The 24141-nt window shown below is 37.3% G+C and overlaps 2 protein-coding genes across 2 annotated transcripts; both read right to left on the bottom strand.

Annotated features, from left to right (window-relative positions):
* LOC135687968 (uncharacterized) lies at positions 1 to 12831 on the bottom strand. Its single transcript, XM_065204613.2, has 4 exons — positions 12790 to 12831; positions 11807 to 12146; positions 11184 to 11310; positions 1 to 620 (listed from the first exon to the last, which is right to left on the bottom strand). Exons 1-4 carry the CDS (start codon positions 12807 to 12809, stop codon positions 181 to 183), a joined length of 927 nt encoding a protein of 308 aa, XP_065060685.2. The 5' UTR covers positions 12810 to 12831; the 3' UTR covers positions 1 to 180.
* Positions 12832 to 13050: 219 nt separating this feature from the next.
* LOC135687971 (ubiquitin-conjugating enzyme E2 T) lies at positions 13051 to 23946 on the bottom strand. The gene is made up of 6 exons (XM_065204616.2): positions 23361 to 23946; positions 22874 to 22943; positions 22545 to 22650; positions 21722 to 21820; positions 21079 to 21174; positions 13051 to 20727 (listed from the first exon to the last, which is right to left on the bottom strand). Exons 1-6 carry the CDS (start codon positions 23467 to 23469, stop codon positions 20572 to 20574), a joined length of 636 nt encoding a protein of 211 aa, XP_065060688.2. The 5' UTR covers positions 23470 to 23946; the 3' UTR covers positions 13051 to 20571.
* Positions 23947 to 24141: the final 195 nt, after the last annotated feature.

Below are 24141 nucleotides of genomic sequence, written 5' to 3' on the forward strand. Positions count from 1 at the left end.
GGCTAGTTACACTCCTAATCGCGATACTGGTTTGAATTGCAAAATTTATGCATTTGTGCAGGGATGAAAATCCTTAGAATAATGCCTAGCTATACACAAGTCATATAAGGCCTAAAAATTGACTTCTTCCAGCGAAAGTTATTTTTTCTTTTGCTATGCTAATAAAAGGTTTTTCATCTGTTATTGAAGATACCCCATTACTTCAACCTCACAAAAATCCAAATAGTTGTCTACCTGCGACTCCACATAAAGATACTTTCCTTTTTTCGGTTGGCCGAATTCTTTCATATGGTTTGTTTGAGTCGATGTAAAGGTGGGTGTAGTCCAAATTCTTGTATTTGCATTGGGCGCATTTTTGTTGCCAAGCTTTACATGCAGACCACTGACTCGTTCAAAACAGCAATCTAACCTTGAGTATATTGTAACTGAATACACAACTGCATCTCCAGCAAAGTCTACAGACCACCAAGGTCTTTGCGCTAGTGTGTGCATGCATCTGCTAAAATCACGTAAATTATTCCAATCGCCAGTTCTGCCTCCATCGACCGCATTGGCACTTGTATACGGACCGTGCACCGATGACTGTGAAGTACTTTTCCCAAATGCAATGTTACTGATTGCTGTTTGATTGAGGATGAAAAACGATTCAGTTTCACTTTCTCTTTAAACATTTTCAAATGTTAAATCGCGTAAGCATGAGAGTTCGCAAAGGTAATAAAAGATTTTTTGTACATTGGCTCCATTGTTTGGAAAGAAATCCTAAATTCCATTAGAGATATTGATTCCGTGGTACGCTGTAAAAAGAACTAAGACCTAACCTTTTGAGCTAACAGAAATCAGCTTGGCATGAATCCATGGAAAATCAGACATTTCATTTTTCATTTATAGACAGGGAATTTTTAACAACAATCGAGCAAAGTGCCTAACCTTAGTTTTTGCTCTTGATTTGGGTACTTTAAGCCTTGCTGAACATTTTAAGCCTTGGATACATTTTTGTAACACAATAGAAATCACATGATCGATGACGTCATTTTCCCCGGTCATCAAAATTTTTAATTCTTTTTTTTGAAAAATCGTTCCAACCATCTTGTTTGGCATTGTAATAGGAGCAAAAAGTTCTAAAGAATAAACTCTATCAGACTTGCAGATAACGAGTTATTGCTATTTAAAGTTTGCATGACGTCATCAAAATGGCGGTTTTGCAGTTTTCAAGCACGTGGAATTCAAAGGCTCATGGTCATAATTTAGGTTGCTTTACCTCGATTTTGAAGTTTTTTGACCTTTGTGTTTTTCGGCAACTCAATAATGTCATTTGAGCTTATATATTTGCACGCCTGGGAAACTAAGTATTGAACAAAATGCATGCAAAAGGAAAATGTTCTAATAAAAATTTTTCTTCAAAAAAGCTATACTGAAGAGGAGCTTTCGTCAGCAATGAAAGACCGTCGATTCGTCAGCATTGTCGCTCGGCAATGAACTCCAACTTTTACAGCAGCTAGAGAGTGCAATATTAAATAGCACTTACATGCCAAGCATGACTTGATACCTCTTGCACTCAATCATCACAATTACAGGCGATGTTGCAGTTATCAGAATGTCTGTCGAAGTCTTTTGAAGGAAACGATGCATCTAGCTTTCTCAGATCGGAAAGTTACGGGAAAGAGTGCAAGTATTGCTCGCAAGCCATATTCCAAAATTTCAAAACGAATTGTTCAATAGAGAGACAAAAATTACATCAGGACCTCTTCGATACAGCTTCATACATGGAAGTTTATACATGTGTTAACACGATTCATACGCATTGCATGGTCAGAGTAGCTCTTGGAAAGAAATTACATATCAAGACAGCTTCGAAAGATAACAAGTCAACAATGAAAAAAAGTTTCGATCGTCTAGCTCATTAAAAGTACAAAAAGCTTTTTCACTCTAATAAAGAAGTGAGCTTGAATATAGAAGCCGGTGCCGCTTTCTATTGCAACACGTTCGGACTGTTCCGTGCATCATCGAGTAAAAAGTTGATGCTGCAAGGCTTGCATAAATGCCACAAAATGTAAGATGGAGTTACATTCGTCATAACTATGCAAAATTAAAGTAGCCCGTAAAGAGGATTGCAAGGGTTGTGCAAAGCAAGGAAAGGATATTATGCCTTAAGTATTCTTCATTGTCATAGAGGAACAAACATACAGAGTCTAAAGAAATAGATCTTTGTTCTTGCATTCGTGTGTTCTTAAAGACGTAGACATTCGGCTTGTACTTCATGCATTAATGCAAGAATCAGATGTAGTCCTTATCTCAAAAAAACACTGATGTTCTTGTGCTTTTAATTTGGGCGTATAAACACACAGGTTTAACAATTATGACCATGAGAGATTCGTCAAAGTTGGAAGTATTTGCAGAAGCCTCGACAAATAACTGTGTTCTTCCCTGCCAGCATTCCATGCTATCACAGGGTGTGATAACACATCCTACTTCTACAGGGCTGGGAAACTTATTAACGACGATTTAAAATACCAGCATATTGAGAACTTGGCTATTTCCTGGAAATTAGGTAAGAAAGCTTTGGATGGCGCACGGGAGTTCATTCGAACGGTTGTATATAGTGACAAAAAAGTGAATTCTACAACAATAAAATTCTATCAACAGATGAAAGAGAAGACATGTCTTTCTCTACTCAAACTCGCTTTATCAATTGGCGGAAAGAAACTATGTGGACCTTTAATTAGCCTTTGTTGAAGAAACATAGGAATAGGTTGTTGCCTTGATGGAAGCCGATATTAAATTCTGTGACAGGCCTCTGCTTACCAGTTGTGATGCATTTTAGTTGTCTGGTGGAAAAGGAATCGCTGCCAACGGGGCGAAACTTAGATTTGAGGGAGATACGTGCCTTGGGTACAATTTCATGTCGTTCGTCGTTGACTTGTTTAACTTCAAAGCTGCCTTGATATGTAATTGCTTTCCAAGAGCTACTCTGACCATGCAATGCGTATGAATCGTGTTAACACATGTATAAACTTCCATGTATGAAGCTGTATCGAAGAGGTCCTGATGTAATTTTTGTCTCTCTATTGAACAATTCGTTTTGAAATTTTGGAATATGGCTTGCGAGCAATACTTGCACTCTTTCCCGTAACTTTCCGATCTGAGAAAGCTAGATGCATCGTTTCCTTCAAAAGACTTCGACAGACATTCTGATAACTGCAACATCGCCTGTAATTGTGATGATTGAGTGCAAGAGGTATCAAGTCATGCTTGGCATGTAAGTGCTATTTAATATTGCACTCTCTAGCTGCTGTAAAAGTTGGAGTTCATTGCCGAGCGACAATGCTGACGAATCGACGGTCTTTCATTGCTGACGAAAGCTCCTCTTCAGTATAGCTTTTTTGAAGAAAAATTTTTATTAGAACATTTTCCTTTTGCTTGCATTTTGTTCAATACTTAGTTTCCCAGGCGTGCAAATATATAAGCTCAAATGACATTATTGAGTTGCCGAATAACACAAAGGTCAAAAAACTTCAAAATCGAGGTAAAGCAACCTAAATTATGACCATGAGCCTTTGAATTCCACGTGCTTGAAAACTGCAAAACCGCCATTTTGATGACGTCATGCAAACTTTAAATAGCAATAACTCGTTATCTGCAAGTCTGATAGAGTTTATTCTTTAGAACTTTTTGCTCCTATTACAATGCCAAACAAGATGGTTGGAGCGATTTTTCAAAAAAAAGAATTAAAAATTTTGATGACCGGGGAAAATGACGTCATCGATCATGTGATTTCTATTGTGTTACAAAAATGTATCCAAGGCTTAAAATATTCAGCAAGGCTTAAAGTACCCAAATCAAGAGCAAAAACTAAGGTTAGGCACTTTGCTCGATTGTTGTTAAAAATTCCCTGTCTATTAATCTTATTTATACATGACAACCTTTCAATAAAAAGAAAAGTTAAGATAAACAAAATGAAAAACTTTTGACGAACTTTTTTCTTAGCTTATCGGGACAGAGGTGATGGACAATTTTATAAGTCATAACTGATCTGGCAAACGCCGTCAATTAACATAAATCTTTTATCCCAACATTCTTTACCTAAGAAGGTTCTATTAGTTCGAATGCTCTGTTCTGATATTTTTCCAGAGTGTGTAGTTGGCATCAGAGAGGACTCTCCATACCACGTTAGCATACCTTAAGTGACTTTTAACCAGTGCTTTATCTACATTGAGCAACTGGGGTTGCAGTAAGAAAGCTGTATCCAAATAAAATGGTGGTAGCTGTGGCGATTTGCTCTGCTTCCGAAGATGGTCAATAATTATGAATTCGGTTTTCTCGAGGTATATACTTATTCTCATCCAGTTTATTTATTCTCACCAACTCGGAAACGTTTTACTAATTCACCCGGAAAGTTTCGTGTCACTTTTTCAGGCTCATTTGATGATAATGAAACTTCTGTGTCATCTGAATAGAGGTTACCCGTTAAATTTTAGGCAAGATTCAAAGTCATTAAGGAACAATATCAAGCGCAATGAGCCTAGACAGGACCCCTGTGGTATTCCAAATGTAACAGGCCTGGTGGCTCGACTTGAGAACTTTTAATGAGCAGTATTTTTGACGATTAAAGATGTACGATCTAGACCATTCTTCCTCAGTACTCTCTATTCCAATACTTTCTGATAGATATTTCATGTTCTACTGTGTCGAGCGCTTTCTTTATATCAAGAAATTGCGCAAAGTTCACATTTTATCGTTCATGTCTGAGACTTATCAGAAAGGTGATAGTAATGCAGTTTGCGATATGCTAATTGGTTCATAGTCAATATTCTGGTGGAGAGAAAGAAGTCCGATAACTGATCATGCACAATTTTTCAAATAATTGTAAAAAAAGGAGAGAACTGAAATAGGTCTGTAGTTATACTATTAATTTCGAGCTCCGGATTTGTAAATTGATGTGATTTTTATGAGGTTCCAGACATTTGGAAAGATTCACTATTTTAAAGAAGCATTGAATATCATCCTCAATGGCTTGGCAATAAACTTTACAGCATCTTTTGCATGGTTTGTTGGAACTCCAACTGGACCAAGTGCCTTTTCCATTTTTCAGCATATTTAGCAGTTAAGGCCCGAGTTACACGACGCCGGATTGGGTTCACTTCGGATTGCTTTTCACTTCAGATAGGGGTTTCAGTTACGACGCTGAGGCAATCCGAAGTACTTCGGTGAGCGTAACCGGAGTGAAAGGCACTCCGCTCTGGAGGTGAAGTGAAATCAATCCGAAGTACTACGCTTCGCATTTCTTCTCGTGTAATCACTGAATCCAAAGTGATTTTCACTCCGAAACCTCGTTCCAGATCACGTTGCCTCACTTTGAGGCTGACTGTGCAAAATGTGCGCGCTTTTTGAAGAAGGAAATACCCAGTATAAACATGGCTGACATCAAATTGTTAATCAAAATTTGTTTAGGCATGCTTGCGGGTTTTACCACTTTATTGCCACAGAACAGCATGTTATTTGAGTTCATTACTCTTAACTATCTGGCACGAGGGAAATTGTTAATGAAACAAATAGCTGCTTGTAGCTATCGCATCAGAAAAATGAGAAAAATCAAGGCCCAGTGTTGCTTCTTGCTTAAGCCCGGTCGCTGCAGCGGCTTTTTGTCTGCCCTGTAAAAACAATCCGATCGTGTAACAGCGAAGCAAAGCGGAGCAAAAGTCAATCCGAAGTCGTGTAATCACTTGGTGCAAACCGAAGTGCAAACCGAAGCGGTAGGCAATTCGAAGCGAAAACCATTGTTTTAGATGAAAATTTTCTAACCGGCATCAACAGTGTGCAAAAGGCTTAACCTTTTTAGTTTACGAGCAACTTTTGGGCTTAAACTGACAAAATGTTGATTAAGTTTTCTAAAATCTTGTTTTGGCACTTTTATTTCATTTTTCACAGAAAGACTTTTATTTTAGTGATCTTTGTGGTACCCGAGGTTCTGTGTAATAATTTATCGATAGTTTTCCAGATTTGTTTTGGGTTATTCTTATTTGTAGAGAAAAGGTCCTAATGGTCCTTTGTGACTAAAAGTCTTTCTTATGTTATCTGTTATCTTATTACAGAGAATCTTGCATTAGGCCATAATTTTGGGTTCTTCCAAGCTAGTTTTTTCATTTTATTACGCTCTTCAATGCTTCTTTTAGATTCTGAGGTAATTCATGGAGAGTACTCTTTCTTTTTCCTTTCTTTGTCTTTAGGGGGGCATGACAATTTAGCAATTTAGCCAAAAGATATTTCAAGATCGAAATCGTGATCATTGTCCTTATCTTTTCGTTTCTACGGCAAAATCGATAGAGGATTACCTTTATACGCCAAAATCGAATTCATACATTCCCTTATTTCATCCTTTTGTACGTTTACAATGTTGTGTAAAGGGCCTTCAATGAATAAACACTCAGATTTTTGTGAACACTGAGGTCCTCCCAATTTCGCACATTCAGACCGCAGATTTGAAGACATGTTATCTGTTGACATGGTGATTTGGTGAGTGAGATTCTCATCAACTGTTCTATGGTTTTTTGCCCATCCTGCCTGAGAGCAGTAGCGGTCGCGAAACAAGCCTTGTTCACGGTCTAATTTCGTAGGATCGGGATGGACATCACGATCAAAACCCACTTGGCTAAATTGAACTAGGACTCACTGAAAATGTTCAGGATTCTGATCACGATTGTATGATTACTCGTCAATTTTCAGGATTGCAATCCCCGATCCCTTTAATTCTGCAACCATGTTAATATGATGCATCATCTGTAGTAACCTAATTGACTATGCGCAGGAGCATTACTTTATGTGACCCATGTTTATATAGTTTCAGATTACAGTTGACAGTATTACAGTTATGTGTGTAGGCCGTTTGAAGTTAATATAAAGTTATCGTTTTGTTTCTGTTCAACCCATGCGTTGTTCTATCTCCTTCACATCTTAACATTGGCGACGAGAATGTCTGTACAACTCAATCCATTACCACCGTTCGACCCGAATGCAGAACTTGGAGCGAGTGTTGCTGCCAGATGGAAACTTTGGCTACGTGATTTTGATACTTTTCTTGTGGCTAGCGGAATTCGAGACGCTAAGCGCCAGAAAGCTTTGTTACTTTACCAAGCTGGACCCAAAGTTCGAGAAATTTTTAACCAGTTGAGTGATGTCAACGGAGAAAGGGATGAAGACAACTTTGCGACAACAAAAGCCAAGCTCATTGAGTACTTCGAGCCTCAGAAAAATCGACGGTATGAAGTTTATCGTTTTCGTGAAACTCGTCAGGGAGATCAAGAATCGCTCGATACTTTTCACACACGACTCAGGCAGATATCCAGTACATGCGAATTCGAAGATGTAGACTTTGAAATCGAGGAACAAATAATTATAGGGGGTCGATCTTCCCGTATAAGACGCCGAGCTTTGCGTGACCCTACGTATACCCTTAAAGACATGCTAATCGATGGAAGACGGGATGAAACCAGTTCGTATCAAGCCCGAGATATAGAAACAACCCACGCACACACAGAAACAACGAACCGTTTGCAATCGAAGTCTGATAACAAGACTTGCAACAATTGTGGAGGAGAATGGCCGCACAAAAATCAATGCCCCGCACAAGGGAAAACATGTCGCAAGTGCAACAAACCGAACCACTTTCAATCAGTTTGTAGGAGCTCAAAATTCTCGAAGCAGAAACAAAGACGTCCTGCACATTCTCGCAAATCACATGCAGCGGTGAGACCTTTGCAGCATGAGGATAATTCTAGTGACGAGGAATACCTGTATACGGTCTCAAATGGCAACGACAAATTATCAAAACGCAGCCCTGTGGTTAATGTTGTGGTCGAGGGTCACAAGTTCAACATGATATTGGATACCGGATCCACAATCAACGTTATCGATAGAAATACTTTCGAAAAGATGCACGGAGTCAAGTTACAACAAACCAAAATAAAAGCTTTTCCATTCAACTCTTCGAAACCAGTTTGTTTAATAGGAAAATTTGAATCGATGATCACAACAAAATCTCGCTATGGAGTTGCAACATTTTATGTCTTAAAAGATCGTAATGCTGGTTGTTTACTTTCAGCCAATACAGCACAAGAACTTGGAGTCATAACGCTGAAATTGAACAAACTTTCAGTTTCAGCAACCCCTACAAAACATATTGATCCGCAAATTGATGCCATTATTCAACGTTTCAACAAAGTCTTTGAAGGAACTGGTAAACTGAAGGGGTACTCGGTGAAGCTAAACATCGACGAAAAGGCAATACCACGTGCACAACCGCAAAGGAGAATTCCTTTTCATTTGAGAAAGAAAGTTAAAGAAGCTGTCACCCAGCTGGAAAAAGAGGGGATCATTGAAGCTGTACCAGAAAACGCGCCTTCGCAGTGGGTATCTCCAATCGTCGTAGTACCGAAAAAGGATGGATCTGTTCGTCTTTGCGTAGATATGCGTGTGCCAAATACTGCAATAAAACGTGTACGTTATCCGATCCCTACATTGAATGATATCAGCATTCAACTCAATGGTGCCAAATATTTCAGTAAATTGGATCTAAACCAAGCTTACCACCAGCTACCATTACACATAGACAGTCGTTTTATCACTACCTTCAGCACACACGTAGGACTTTATCGATACACTTGTCTCAATTATGGGACAAATGCTGCTATGGAAATTTTCCAGCATGTTTTACAAGAAACTTTACAAGGTATAAATGGAGTGCTGAACATCGCAGATGACATCGTAGTTTTTGGCAAAACTCGCAAGGAACACGATTTAGCTTTGCAAAATTGTTTGCAACGTCTGCATTCAAAATGCCTTACGCTAAATCTCAAGAAATGTAACTTTCTACAGAAATCAATTCAGTTTTATGGACAAATTTTCACAGAACATGGTACGCAGCCAGATCCAGCACGCATAAGCGATCTTCAGAATGCACCAATACCCACCAGCATCAAAGAGGTACGAAGCCTGCTCGGAATGGCAAACTATAGTGCTAAGTACATCCAAGATTTTGCGACGCTCACTGCACCACTTCGAGAGTTGACAAAAAAGAATACACCATTCGTATGGCAAGCAGTTCAACAGAAAGCATTTGAAAACATAAAATTGGCTCTGTCTGAAGCTCCCGTTATGTCGTATTTCGATACCAATAAAGAAACTTTCGTTACGGTGGACGCAAGTCCCGTAGGTGTGTCCGCAATTTTGAGTCAAGCAACCAAGAACAGTGATGATTACAAGGTTGTTGCTTACGCCAGTCGTGGACTGTCCGATACTGAGAAACGATACTCGCAAACGGAAAAAGAGGCTCTAGCCATCGTTTGGGCCGTAGAACATTTTCATTTGTTCCTATATGGCAACGAATTTACTTTGATTACAGATCACAAACCTTTGGAAACCATTTACGGCAGTTCAACCTCTAAGCCGTCCGCGAGGATTGAGCGATGGGTTTTGCGAGTACAACCTTATTCGTTTAAAGTGCAGTACAAGGCAGGAAGCGAGAACTCTGCTGATTATCTATCCAGACACCCCTCCAGTCAACAATCGCGAAAACAAGAAAGAATTGCGGAGGAGTACGTAAACATGATTACGAGTCACTCTGTGCCTAAAGCTATGTCGCTAGACGAAATAGCGAGTGCTACCAACACTGACAAGACATTGCAAGCATTGCGAGCCGCTATACGAACAAATAGATGGCAAGCATCTGATCGTTTAAAGCCTTATTGTGCAATCAACGATGAGCTCACTGTTGGTGCGAAGGGAATTGTTTTGAGAGGAACACGTTTAGTTATACCAGAGTCACTTCAGCAACGAGCTATAGATATTGCCCATGAAGCTCACCAAGGTCTTTCCAAAACAAAAAGTCTATTACGAGAAAAAGTATGGTTCCCAGGTATGGACAACCTAGTTCAGCATACCCTAGATTCGTGCCTGACTTGTCAAATTGTCGGCAAACCATCGCCACCAGAACCTCTGCAACAAACTGATTTTCCTAAAGGACCATGGGAAACTGTTCATATCGATTTCTGTGGACCGCTTCCTTCAGGAGATCATCTTTTAGTCGTCATTGATCGTTATTCGCGATTTCCGGAAACCGAAATTGTGCGATCCACGAAAGCATCAACTGTCATTCCGAAGCTGGACAAAATATTTTCGGTACACGGCATACCACGTGAATTAAAGACAGATAACGGTCCACCATTCTCGAGTGAAGAGTTTGCACGATATGTAAATATCCTCGGTATAAACCATAAACCTGTCACACCTTACTGGCCGCAGGCAAATGGAGAAGTCGAACGCTTTAATCAGCCTCTCATCAAAGCCGTACAAAGCGCAGTGGCAGATGGTAAGGTATGGCAACAAGAACTGAACCGTTTCTTGTTCCAGTATCGTAATACACCTCACAGCACAACGAAAATTGCGCCATCAGAGTTGTTATTCAACAGGAAAGTACAAGGAAAATTCCCTACTTTAGAGAAGCATCGCGTAACAAATCGACACAAAGAAGCTAGAATAAACGAGGAACGCAGTCGATCATACCAAGAAACATATGCAAACAAACGCAGAAAAGCAAGGAAGAGCAACCTTCAAGTTGGAGATACTGTTCTTGTCCGCCAACAAAAAAGGGACAAACTAACGACACGATTCAGCAAAACGCAATACAAAGTCGTAAACCGTAAAGGTACGCAGATAACTGCAGAAGACAGTAATCATCGTCGTGTAACTCGCAACGTATCATTTTTTAAAAAATTACGCGCTCAGATGTCGGATTCCGAAGATGCCAATCAATCAAATCGAGCCACATACGCTTGTGAACAAGAGGTTCCTAGACCTGCTGAAAGACTAGTTAGAAAACGTTATGCACCAGTACGATATGGTGAACCAATACCATTGGACACTTTGTAAACAGTATACGAAAAAAAACTTCTTTAAAAGGAGGAGTGATGTAGTAACCTAATTGACTATGCGCAGGAGCATTACTTTATGTGACCCATGTTTATATAGTTTCAGATTACAGTTGACAGTATTACAGTTATGTGTGTAGGCCGTTTGAAGTTAATATAAAGTTATCGTTTTGTTTCTGTTCAACCCATGCGTTGTTCTATCTCCTTCACATCTTAACATCATCTTTAAAGAAATAAGGTATTATTGTTTAATTATTGACTCACATCTAACACACGGCATGCCAAGTGGAAGCTCCTTGCAATGGGTGCACTTGTATCCAGGGGAATAGCAAACATCAAGACACAAATGCTCCGGTTCGCATGGATTGAGTTTCCTGCACATGTGCCCAATCTAGGAAACGAAAAAGTCATCAAAAAAACTTCAAGCAATAAAGTACCTTCTGGCATCAGTTGAGCGAATCTGTGCAATGCAGAAGAAAATTTATTTCATAAAGAATTAGTCATACACTGCCATCTTCTAAAAACAGCAATAGGATCCGTCTATATATCAAAAGAACTGCAGCTTGTCTACTCTTGAGCTCACGGTTGCGCAATTTGGACCACTTTGAAGTAACAGTGTAACATAACAAATTGTAAAGGTAAACAAAAACGCTGCCGTACAACGGTACTAAATTCTTCAGGATAGTCAAAAATATATTTCGTTTTGGCCGTAGTTTTTCTAATAAACATCTATCTCTAATTCGATTAATAGTCTGATGAACTAAATTAAGCTCGTCCATTTGAGAAAGATTAACTTTCGAGGTACATAAAAGTTCCTTTAGGTTGATGAAGTGTATCATACACGTTTATGGTACAATGAAATTAATTGTATTTTGCTCGTTCCATACCAGATTTTCAGTAAAGCTCGTTGACTTGTACACCCAACCTTGCTTTGGCGTTAGCGCTACCCCGTCTGAAGCATCTGCAGTAGAGCGTTTGTTGAGCTCGCACTGTCTGGCATTCCTTCTCTTTTCTATGTTTATTGACTTGCATTGCAGCTCATCAACACAGGCAAGTTCGCATTCTTCTTCGGATGGAACAATTACTGTTGTTATTTTCTCTCCCTGCAAAACTTTATCCTGCTCTACATATGAGAAGTTTGCGTAGTCTCCACAAGATCTGCGCAGGATTCTACCGTTGACTGAATGCAGGAACATGTGTAAGAAGATACAAAAAACTTCAAACGTGCTATAGAAGACAATAATATCCAACAATTTTACATTGCTACGAGTGGGGAACAAGGCTTCAGGTGTCATTCAATTTTAAAATTAATCAACATCTTTCTACCATTTTCAGCAAAGACTGTAATATTCCTACTCGAAATCCCGTTTTACGTAAATTCCTGAAATTTTAATTAATTAGGATTTCAACAAAATAAGTTAATTTGATATATTCTCAATTGATTATAAATAACAAATATGAATAATTATCTTTGCTTAAGTTTTTCATATGTGATTTAAATTTGTATGTCAAGAGATAAGAAACCCTTTCCAATGGCCGGACCTTTTATTCCCAAAAGTTTGCCCTAACTGTACCACTGTTTGGAAATATTAGAGGGGATGACAACCCCACACCCCCAGTAGCTACACCCATGGCCTAAGAATGTAAGGTGTAAGAAAAACTTTTATTTGCGCGTTATACGCCATTCTAGCCTAATTGCCCTCCAGAAAAAACCCGAGTTTATTTCGAAGTTAAAAGTTTGCTTACTCTTATCTTAATTGATATGTTTTAATGGTAGCTCCATAGATACAAACATAGATACTCTGACATACCGTGCTGCTAAGGGACGCCAACCGGTCGTTACATTTATACAAATACAGCTTATACAAACCTGGCTAAATTCGGGTGCATCTTGAAAGTGCTGCTGAAAGCTTTCAAGTATTTTCTGGAAAGATGTTTTCGTGCATGAGAATACAATTGATCATTCAGATCACAAGCCGATTGATCGATCATATTTAAACTTTCTGAATACTCATTTTACATGCCAAGAATTATGATTCATTTACAATACAAGCTTGCATTGAGGGCGCGTGAATTACAGGCGTGCACCTGCTAAACTTTCTATAAAGTTTTGACAGTGTGGTCAGTAAAATCAAAGCCTGGATTCATATCTGATATTTCGCCGCAGCCCAGTCTCATCAATAATAATAATAATCAGTTTAATTAAAGTTGGCGCTACATAGCTATTTACAGTGAAATGAACTAATCCAAGCCAACTATTAAAACTTCTACATCAAATAAATACATACGAGATTAAATACATAAAATTTTATTTACATAATAATCCATTAAAAACAGAATTTAGAGTACTATAAAAATCTGAGCTATTTAAAACGAAATTATAAAAAACCAAGCTGTGGCACGAACGTCCTACATATTTTGCATGTACAGTCAGTGCCATTCCAGTTTTTAATTTCTTTCTTAAATTCATTAATAGTTTGAGCATTCCTTATATGCTGAGGTGAAAAGAGCCAAAGACGCTGCCCTCGATATTTGATAGTTTCGGTTCCATAAATGATTGTTCTTACCCTTGGTACCATAAATTCATTATTATTTCTCAAATTATAAACAGCATGACGCTCCTCATAAAAGGAGGGTTGATATTTCCCTTTGTTTTAAACATTTCAATCATAAGATTTCGCAGATGCTTTACATGAATATTTACCGAGTCATCATTTTCTAGCAGAGTGTTGAAGCTAGAATCATAGTCTTTGTATGCAATTCTCAGAGCTCTTTCGTGTATTCTATTAATCTTACTATTCAAGTGCCTACTGTGGAACATCCAGACCAGTGGACAGTATTCAAATTGGCTAATTAAAAATGTTCTCATTAAGATTTTAAGTTTATTAGCGTCCATGTATCCAGATATGCGAGCGAGAGCGGTGAGTTCGCTACCAGCCTTCTTACATAACTTACTGATATGTGTCTCAAAACTGAGTCTTTTGTCTATCACAACACCTAGTAGCTTCTCCTCTTCCGAGTTTTCTATGATAGAATCTCCTACATCAACTTTGACCTGCTGATTAGAACTTCTGCCAAGAATAAGTAAATGACATTTGTTTGTATTCAACTTCATAAAGTTATCAGCGAACCATTGGATAGTTATACTTGAATCATTCTCTAGCCTTGCAATTACAATATTAAATTTTTATCGCACGCATATAGAGTTGTATCATCCGCGTAATTGCAGATAACCGTATCCATTGAGAAATGCGGTAAGTCATTTATGAAGATGTTAAAGAAGAGGGGACCAAGAACCAGGCGCAGATCTAGCCAAAATTTTGACCGGTTTTGGGGTGCTTTACCCCATTACAGCCCTGTGTGTTCTTGCCCACATTTTCATCTAATATGTCAGAATTTTACTCCATTGAGCATGGCCTTTGATCCTCTTCTTGCAACTTCGATTCTAATTTTTACGAATTTTTCCGAGAAAAAACGTCTAGTCCCCTTGATCTAAAACCTCAGATTCTTATTTGCATCCGTATTCCATTTTGTATCATTTTGTTTTAAAGCGTCCATCCTTTCGAGCTATGGATATCGATATCGAGTATGCTATTTGGTCACCGGTTTTTCTCGCATGAGGGAAACATATGGGTGCCGGTGTGATACTAAAATCTGCGTGGCAACCAAATCTGCGTGGGCCCACTCCAAATCTCTTTTTGCGTCTGGATCATCTAATTTGCATAACAGAGGCCGCTCTGCATGCAGCCCATGCGAAAGCTATTTTGGCGCCTGTACCTTGCATAATTTCATAAAATCTTACAACAGAGGTTCTCTTCAAAAAAGCTCTCGCCCTGGATTAAATTTTTTTTCAATCCCCCAAAGGTTTTTAATCGAGAAAGAAAAGAAAGATACAACGCTGCTGATACTTTGAGATAAATGATGAAGTAGCAAGCTGGGAACTCTGTCAAATCTCGCATGAGGGAAACATATGGGTGCCGGTTTTCACAGGTTTTCAGAAAACAATAGCCACCGGTTTCAATATTGGCGCACAGATAGCATACTCCAAGCTGTCATTTTTCAGCACTCTCGCGGGTATATTAACAAAGGTTGTTGCCTTTTCAGGATTAAGCCCCCCAAATTCAGAGTGCATCTGTTCCAAAGTAACCTCTTGAAATTTAAAGTAGCCGTTAATTTGAGCAAAACTGCGAATTTCCCTAATGCTTGGGTGTCTTGAATATTTCATTATAACCTTTTCTATAGGATCTGATAAACCATTTGTACTTATGGTAACCTCCCTGCTCTCTGTCAGACCTAATGAGTCAGTAATCGATATAGAATAATCGTTCAAGGTTTCTGCAACTTCCTTATCGTTGGAAATCATCGTAATATTATCGATAAGGGTAATATTTGAACTCGATCGAATTTTATCGGAGAGGACAGGTTTTACAGTTTTCCAAAATTTCTTGTTGTCAGTAATGTCAGAAGTATTCACACTTTTAAAGAAATTTCTTTTTTTCCGTTCTGAATAATTTGACACACAAATTACACTGTTGAAGAAACGCTTCCCAATGTTCAGATGTGCGGCTTTTATTATATCTATTTTTCAACCTAGAACGCAGCATAGTAGCTTTACGAAGAACTCGATTCATGAAGGGACCATCTGTTGGGACCACTATTTCTAGCGGTGCCCCTATCTTAATATTTAATGATAAACGAAGTGTAAGATGAAGACTCAGAGAAATATCACCATTTTGTGTAACTATTTTGTATCAAATCCATCAATATTCTGTTCACATTTTCGCCGATCACCATCATTACTTCAACTCTACTCCAACCAACTAACTAACTTCTTACGAGTTTCAACTTAGATAATCACGTTCACTGAGACTTGTCGATTGATATTTTCCATACGTTTGTCCTTATTAGGTATTGAGATTCAAGACATGTTATTTACTACTGCTTTAAATCAAATATAAAATCAACATTATAATTAAAACTCTACATGCCGCCGTGTATCTCGGCACGTATTACCATCATTGGCCCTTGCGTATTTTTTCTTCATCGGTGCATGCTTATCAAATACTTTCTCAAAGCAATTTTGAAAAGAACTGTAGTCTAAATCAGTTGTTTTAATGCTAGCCAACCCTTCCTTAAGTTCTCGTTTGAAAGTCTGCTCCGAAAATTTCTTATATTTTCTATTTTTAAAGGGCCTCTCCAGCCAAAATTTGCAATTGCATTTTATTGGCTAATCTAAAGGAATTGAGCCTGCTGATCACGAATTCATTATTTGTTTTTCGATAGTTTTACAGTTTGTGAGATATAGGCTCTTGCATTTCGATATTAGTATTGAATTAACCGACAAAAAGTTTTCGGGTGTATTTCGTTAGTCTCGCCTCAAACCGAATCGAACGTCGGTGATTCGCAAATTGCACAATGCAATATTTGGTACTCTCAGTTCTGTTCCACCGGCTTTTAGTTTGAGCATTTCAGATATCAATTCTGAAGCCTTTAGTTGTTCATCGTTTCTGGAAAACAACTGAAGTGTTAATTTCGATCAATTATACGCGAGGGAAGAGCTGCAACAGGAAGCCGTAGCTTTGTGGGCCTACACAGGTGATCAAAAAAAAGTCGTGACACAGCATGGACACATTCCGACCCGCAAACTTAGAATAATTGTAAACATTTAATATTTTTCGATCCTAAAAAAGCACCTGCTGTAGATTTAGATGCAGTTATCAACGCGTGACCATGACTCCTTCACGATTCGGTGGAAGATATATAAAAAATTCATGACGAACGAGAGCCGCACACTGTGACGTTAGAATGTCACAAAACTGATTCGGCTTTTGTCGTTTTTTTCTCGGAAAGGTGCAACTTTAAAGCCTTATAACTTCTAAACTAATTGAAACTTTGCAAAAACAACAACCTTGCCATAATACACGCACCAGATGCTAACTTTTTAGGCAATAAAAAAAATTTTTTTTTGGCTGAAGAGGCCCTTTAATAACAATAGGTCCAGCTTTTTGGTACGTTGTTTTCAAACTGTGACTAACATTTTGTAAAAGTCAGAGCGACCTGTCTCGGAAGTGGTGGTATGTTGTAAGCTAAAGCCTGGTTCCCACTTGGTCGTTTGGGTCGTTTGAGTCGTCAGAGTCGTTCTTGAAAGACACGAACGACCCAAAGAGCACATTGGTTTCCACTTAGTCGTTTGAGTCTTTCGAGTCGTTTGTTGTTGATGCTGTTCATTGCTTGCACCATGCATCGCTCATTCAATTTTGGCGGCATGCGTGGAAGGAACGATGATAGCATTTGATAAACAAAAACTGGTGTTGCCAAGTCAACTATTTCTACCTCTGGTGACTTTGTACAGACGACGATGTTAGATCACTAAATTTGAGTGCAATAGCTTGCCATGATTTGATATTTTTGTATTTATTTTTAAACTATTTTCAGTAATTGTTATAGTGGCACTCGTATTTTTGAACTTCTTCCATAAAGCTTTCTGTGAAATATTCAGCTATCTTGTTCTTGTTCTAGTCAAACACGCGATTACAAGAAAATATCCTATTCTTGAAGAAAAAGTTACTAAAGCGTGGGTCGTTTGAGTCGTTTGAGTCGTTTGTCGGTTTCCACTTGCAAAAATCATTCATGCCCGGGTATTTTGGGTCGCGGAGATAGAATTTTTTCTATCTCTGCGACAACTGTCGTTTGAGTCTTTCGGGTATTTTGGGTCGTTGGCAGGTACGTTTCCACTGTGTCTTTTCAGTCGTTTGGATATTTTCCAACGACCCAAACGACCCAAACGACCAAGTGGGAACCAGGCTTAAGATTAGGTCAATACACCGTGGATTGTCAGTTTTGAAACAGGTTGGCTCCTTTACCAGATTTCTGAGGTCATAGCTATTCATAAACGTACGAATCTGTTGATCTGTCTCTACTGTATTAAAATCCCCAAGTAATAAAAATTTGTCATATTTTTCGCTGTAATGATCAACTGCTTTGCCAAGATTTTCGAAAAAGTGATCTTGTGATTGGGACGGTGGTCGGTAAACACTGAAAAGAGCCCACTTATTCCCCCTTAAATTGATTTCAAAACAAATACATTCTATGTCAAATTCAAAAAGTAAGTATTTTTGCAAATAGATGCTATTCCATTACCGGTCATTCTAGCCTGGTAAAATGGTTTTAATCGAATCGTAATAATGTGGCTTTAACGAAATCTTAATTTTTTTATGGTTATTTTTGCAAGGTAGCAAGATTTCTTTGGATTTCGAGTCTCGCACACGTTTAAGATAAAATAATATTTTCCTTTGCATTTACTCAGCACTGTCGAAAATACTTATAAATTGTGACTTTAGAATCATCTGGTTTTATCTATATTATGTTATGCCGTTGTTATGTTGTCATACATTTCTAGTAGCCCCAGGAACCACCTCCAGAAATAAGCTCTCGTCCTGCTAAGCACTAGTAACCTACGACCCCTCTCCTTTTTTCGAAAGAGAGCAACTGATGGGTCCCGATGATTCAAGGGGCATTTGTAACATTTTTCTCGATATACTATCTTCGATTGTCCAGGAGCCTACCTTAAGCTGTATGTATATGTTTTTAGTGAGTATCTATTACTTTCTTATTTAATAATTTTAAACTTTGTTTAACTTGTTTTAAAGTTCTTACAACGGTCTTTGCAATCTTACGGATTGTTGAAAAGAACACTTTTAATATTGTTTGTCTTTCATAGTCGTTGCCAGTGACAAGATTTTACGTCAGCATTTCATTATATAGGCCACTCGTGCCCGTGTTGAGACCATCGGATGTTTTTTAAGTTAAATTCAAGCGCCCTATAACGTGACCAAATATTTTTACAGCTATTTTCACCAATTGTAAAGAGAATAGTTGAAACATAGGAACGTTTCAATAAATTCAGTTTCCGTACAACATAAATATAGAAACTATTGAATTTTTCGTACCTGAGGAACACGTGGAGAATGACTTAATCTCGAATAAGATAATGAACAAATGCACACAATCGTAAGCTGTTTGAAAAGATTTGAGAAAGTGAATGCTTGCTGTTAATAAATTGGCCTTTCATAGAATTGTTTCCAGTGGTGCTTTTTGTCCCAAGCTTCATTCCCGAATGTTGGAAATTCGATTTTTCAGTCAATCGGTGGTTGAATTTCAACTGGGCATGTATGTTATTATATGAACGACCCTACGGTACTCCTACATATTCAGTTGCTCAAATAGCACCATGTTTTTCGGTACATCAACTCCTTGTTTTCTCGATTTTAACAGATCATCCAGTCCTCTTTTAATAGGATTTTTCAACCAATGCACACAGACTCAAGATGACAAGGTTTATCCCAATAATTGCTGGGTGACGATATCAAATTGGTTTTTGGACATAGAGAAGATATCCAAGCACCCAAGCACTGCATAAATATAAATGTAATAATCTCGAAAAGGCATAATTGTTTAGGCAGCTAGCCAATTTATGAAAAACATTATTAATGCGTTTTTTAGTTATTTATGCCAACAGACAACTGCTGAAAAGATTGTCAGTTGACAGTAGGCAGATTTTTGCAAGTTTCAGCTCTGAGATAATATTTTTTCGGTAATGACACGTGTAGCTTATATTTTTTTGGTTTCAGTTGATCAGCGTGTTTTATTATTCTACCTTGTGAATATGCTTAATGTATATGGAGGTAATTTGCGACAAATGTATGTAGTTTTGTCTATGTAGATAAGCCCAAAATACATCTTTAAAATGAAACTAGCTCTTGAGTGCATCAAGCTCATACTTAAACATAGGTATGTCTTTATTGGTTCAATGCTGTGGTTGTTAACATTATTTGAATTTACTCGTAAACGTTTTGCAAACTTTTCTGCACCCTAAAAAAGAACCCGGGGAGGGGGCATACATAGAGTATACAAACAAAGAGTGGTTAATTTTAATAGTCTGTTTTTCTCAAAAGTGAAAGATGTCATAACTTGGTAACTCCTTCACACCATAGTTAGCCTGCATAAAGAATAGGCATCATCATCATGGACGTTTTTGGCCAAATAGCCTTTCTATATTGAAAAGATGTTCTGTACTGCCCTTGGTATTTATAAAAACACATTTAGTTGGCAACATGATTTTTTGGTTTTTTCAGACCAACATATATATCAAAAATATGTACAAATGATTTCATATGAAATGCACAACATTGAAAAATAATAACTACATAAGGATATGAAATTACTGTATTATGAAATAATCATAAACTTTATTATTTACCTTCTTATTCACAACAGTTTTTTGAAATAGATGCAAAGTGATGAGAATTAGGTAACGCAGATTCCTGTGTTTCAAAAAGCTTTCATCTGGGACCCTTTCTGTATTTAATCTTAATAGATATTTTGCACAAAGCTGTTTTTGGGATTTTAAGCTGGATAAACAGGGTTATGTTACCCACTATAATATCATATAGTTAAACACACATCACTTACAAAAAGGAAATGTATGTACCTCAGAAACCCAAATTTTAAGACCAGTGATGATGCACAACTTATTTCACTTTTTTAAATAAAAGCTTATTATGAACTAATCAATTAAATATTCCAAGAAACTTGAAATGTGAATGTGACAAAGAAACTACAAAGTTCAACCATTGTAATTTGTCACAAAAAGCTAAAGCTCAAAATGGTTGCCACCAATTCTATTTTTTTTGTTCAGTAAGGATGTGTCAGTAGTTTCACCTGGCCTCTTTGAAGCTTGCTTCTTTCTATCATATTTGACAGCAGCCTCTGGTTCTGCCTTGTGAGATTCCGGTGGACCAGCAAGGGGCTGCAATCAGAGGGGAAAACCAAACTTTGTCAATTTTAACAAACATTCACAGCTAATTAGCTTGCCTTGTAGCTAAGAGAAATGAAAATGTACCCTCAAATAGGGGACTTTAATCATCAATATAAACACACAGGCATATAACAATGCTGATAAATATTTTTCATTCCTTTCAATTAGCTTTCTTAAAAGATGAAATTAATTTACTCGAAAAAAACTCAAGGCTACATCAACTCTGAAGCCAAAGTATTCTCATAATGTTCCAAAAAGTACCCTTTTGTAATAAGAAAGTAATGATAAATTCAATACATACAGTGTTTCCAAATAAACAAAAAATATTGTGAAGATAATTACCTTGCTTGCTTTCAGGTCATTTTCTGTTGCGTATTTCTGAGTCCACTGTTTGGCTTTTTGATCAAACAATTGTCGATTGCATTTTAATTCTGATGACTAGGAACCAAAATCATAACAGTATAATACTTTTTTAGATGTATCAGCAATGATTGGTAAAGTTATGATGCTTGAAAAAGAAGCAGAAAGTTGAAAGAGCACTCTCTTTGTTGGTTTACTTATTAAGAGAGCTATTCTAATCAATTGATCCTTCTTATAATCCTTTAATTTTCTTCCTTGTGTCTTAGTCTATAGTTCAGTAACTTTTTAACTAATGTTTTTAAGTAAAATGTTTGCATTATGCCTTTTTGTGAAGAAATGTTCACAGGGCAGTTGCCCATGTGAAATGAAAAAGCCTGTATCTTATTCCAATTGTGGTTATTTAAAAATTCTATGTAGGCTGGGCCTGATTAAGGTGGGTGCTATTGATGCTACAGCATTGGGCTCATTTCTGACATAGGCCAAGCTGAAAAAAGGCAATAATTTTTCTGAAACTGAACAGGCCTAATACTTTGCCCCTACTTTGATTTCAGCATTGCATGCAGAATTGATTGGTAATAAAATAAATATGAATTTGAAGTTTTGAAATTTAAAATCACATTCTTACAATTTCTATCATGAGTGGATCATCAGGATTTGGGTCAGCAATTAAAACTTGGATTGATTTCAGTAATGTTGAGATATTATGTGCTGGCCTCCAGGCTCCCTGACAATAAATCATTTGCATTAACAAAGAGAAGAACTTTGATGCAAATGGGAATACAAAAAGGCATCTTGAGAAGTTATAAATAATGACAATTGGAAACTGACAATTATTCATACTCCATTATATGAATGAGCTTAATAAATAGGTTGCCATAAAGCTGAAAAGACCAGGAACCTAGGTCTGAAGATCAGATGGGTTAATCATTTCCTGAAATTTGATACAAAAAGTGAAATAGAGGAGTTCTGGCAAATTTTAAAAAATAGTTTTAATCTTTTAGCAGAATAATGTTATGATTCTGAATCTGACTCTGTTATCTTTCTGAATCATTCAGCAGGAACTCAACAAGGTTTCCAAAATCATTTTTGCTACAAAGTATTTACTAAGCTTAATACAAAAGGTACTGTGCGCTTGTATGAAAATCAAGTAATTATTTATTCCTGTCAGTTTTCACCTTAAAGCTGATCATTATACAATTTCAACATTTAGTGATTGGTATACAAAATCAGCTTGTTGCTCAAAAAACATTAAAACTTTTTTGTGGAAATTGGTTAAGCCATCTCACTTCAATGCCTCCACATGTTTTTCAGCTACTGTTAGGTAACTATACAAATACGAAGAATGTTTAGCACAAGTAGCCAGTAAAAATCCCATCTCACAGTAATTTGTTTTCCAGAGGGTCTACAAATTCTGAAGACAAAATGATATTGTAAATAGATGGTGCTACCTTTGGTGGCATTTTCAGTATATCAAGACAGATTCTGCCAGCTGTGTCAATATTTGGGTGGTAAATTGGAGTTTTGAATCTGACTTGAGGAGGCTCAAAAGGATACCTAGAGATAAAATTATTCAGAAATATAAGAACAGCATATGAATGTCTATGACAAAATCAAGTCATCAAGATTCTTCTGTAAAATAGTTATGCATTCCATTATAAATTGAGTTGCAGTATAGGTTTATTTAAGTATTAAAATTATTATATACAATATCATTTATCCAATGAAGTTTGATAATTAATATACAATTCATGTTTTAGACAAATATTTGTTTATTTACCTTTCAGGAATTAGTATTGAAAGCTTGAAAACTCCTCCACTATAAGGGGTGCCTTCCTGTCCTATGATAGCTGAAAAACACAAAACAAATTTTTGGTGCAGAAATAATGAAGGGCACCAGTGCAGTTTCTATTTCTACCAGCGTGTTTAGTGTTCTTGGTCCATAAATAGTCTGGATGGGAGATGAATTTGGATTTGTTCATAACGATGAGCTTTCATTTCATTTTAATTGTTGCCCTTCAGCTTAATGCTCATAATCAACAAACAAAACTTCTAATTTCACTATTCTAATATCCCAAACCAAAAATTATACGGTTTGTAGAGACTTAAAAATAACAATTAAACAATAAGAAGTGTTGGAAAACAGTTGTCTGTGTTGAAACTCGACCAACGATACGATATTAAATGGCACCATACCAGATAAAAAATGTCTGCATTTTGCGTTAGAACCCTTTTTAAAAGACGAGACTATTTTTTCAAACACTCACTTGCTTCTAATTGATCAATATTTTCGCCAACTGTCCAACAAGAAATTCCATGGGATGGTGATTCGGATAATTGCTTTAATTCTCTTTTTAGTCGACTAGACTTCTGCATTTTGGAATCTTATAATCTCAATGTTGGAATGTTGTATTTTTGTTCGAAACCTCGGAATGGTATCACCCGCCAAAAGTCGAGAATGCACCTTCGCAGTATCAATGATTTCCGCAACCCCGCACCCCCTCCTGCTACCGACGGCCATAGCGAGACTCCTGATTTAGTTTATAATCTAATTGCACAGTCTCTACTACAATGGGGGTACCAGACATCCATTCTGCATCACGCAATCACGTGTAAAATAAATGAAAATCCGTACATCACGGTACTGTAAATTGAATTTCACGGCCACGCCCCCATAGTCTCTCTAAATTTTAACAAATAAGCCTGAGCCAGCATGAGCCCCCTCCACGACACCACTGCTCTGGCGTTAACTGTATTCACCAACTTGGTTTTTTTGAGCAGTGAAACTTGATCAACAGCTTCCATCACATCATCTTCTTGATCTTCAGCAATAAACATCTTCGTCTTGGTTCATTACATCAGGGTTGCCTTCTATTTCTATTATCTCATTTCATTTTTATTCCTTTGCCAATTCATTTCATATATACATATTTTCAGCAATTAATTGCAAATATTTATTGATATGAAGATGCTATATTTAAAAAAAATCATAAATGTTGCTGAAAGTATATCAATGGTAATCCAAAAGTGTTGATGGACATATGAAAA

The sequence above is a fragment of the Rhopilema esculentum genome, unplaced genomic scaffold (assembly GCF_057945365.1).
Source record: "Rhopilema esculentum isolate cy_ngs unplaced genomic scaffold, ASM5794536v1 HiC_scaffold_36, whole genome shotgun sequence".
Lineage (NCBI taxonomy): Eukaryota > Metazoa > Cnidaria > Scyphozoa > Rhizostomeae > Rhizostomatidae > Rhopilema > Rhopilema esculentum.

Excerpts from the sequence above, each read along its gene's own strand:
- LOC135687968 (XM_065204613.2), bottom strand. The coding sequence starts at position 12,809 with ATGCACCCGAATTTAGCCAG. Across the intron at positions 12,147-12,789 it reads ATGCACCCGAATTTAGCCAG|CACGTTTGAAGTTTTTTGTA; the intron begins GTTTGTATAAGC and ends TGTCTTCTATAG. Across the intron at positions 621-11,183 it reads TGGCATGCCGTGTGTTAGAT|CAATCAGTAACATTGCATTT; the intron begins GTGAGTCAATAA and ends TCAATCAAACAG.
- LOC135687971 (XM_065204616.2), bottom strand. The coding sequence starts at position 23,469 with ATGCAGAAGTCTAGTCGACTAAAAAGAGAATTAAAGCAATTATCCGAA. Across the intron at positions 22,944-23,360 it reads TATTGATCAATTAGAAGCAA|CTATCATAGGACAGGAAGGC; the intron begins GTGAGTGTTTGA and ends TGTGTTTTTCAG. Across the intron at positions 20,728-21,078 it reads ATGACCTGAAAGCAAGCAAG|CCCCTTGCTGGTCCACCGGA; the intron begins GTAATTATCTTC and ends CTCTGATTGCAG.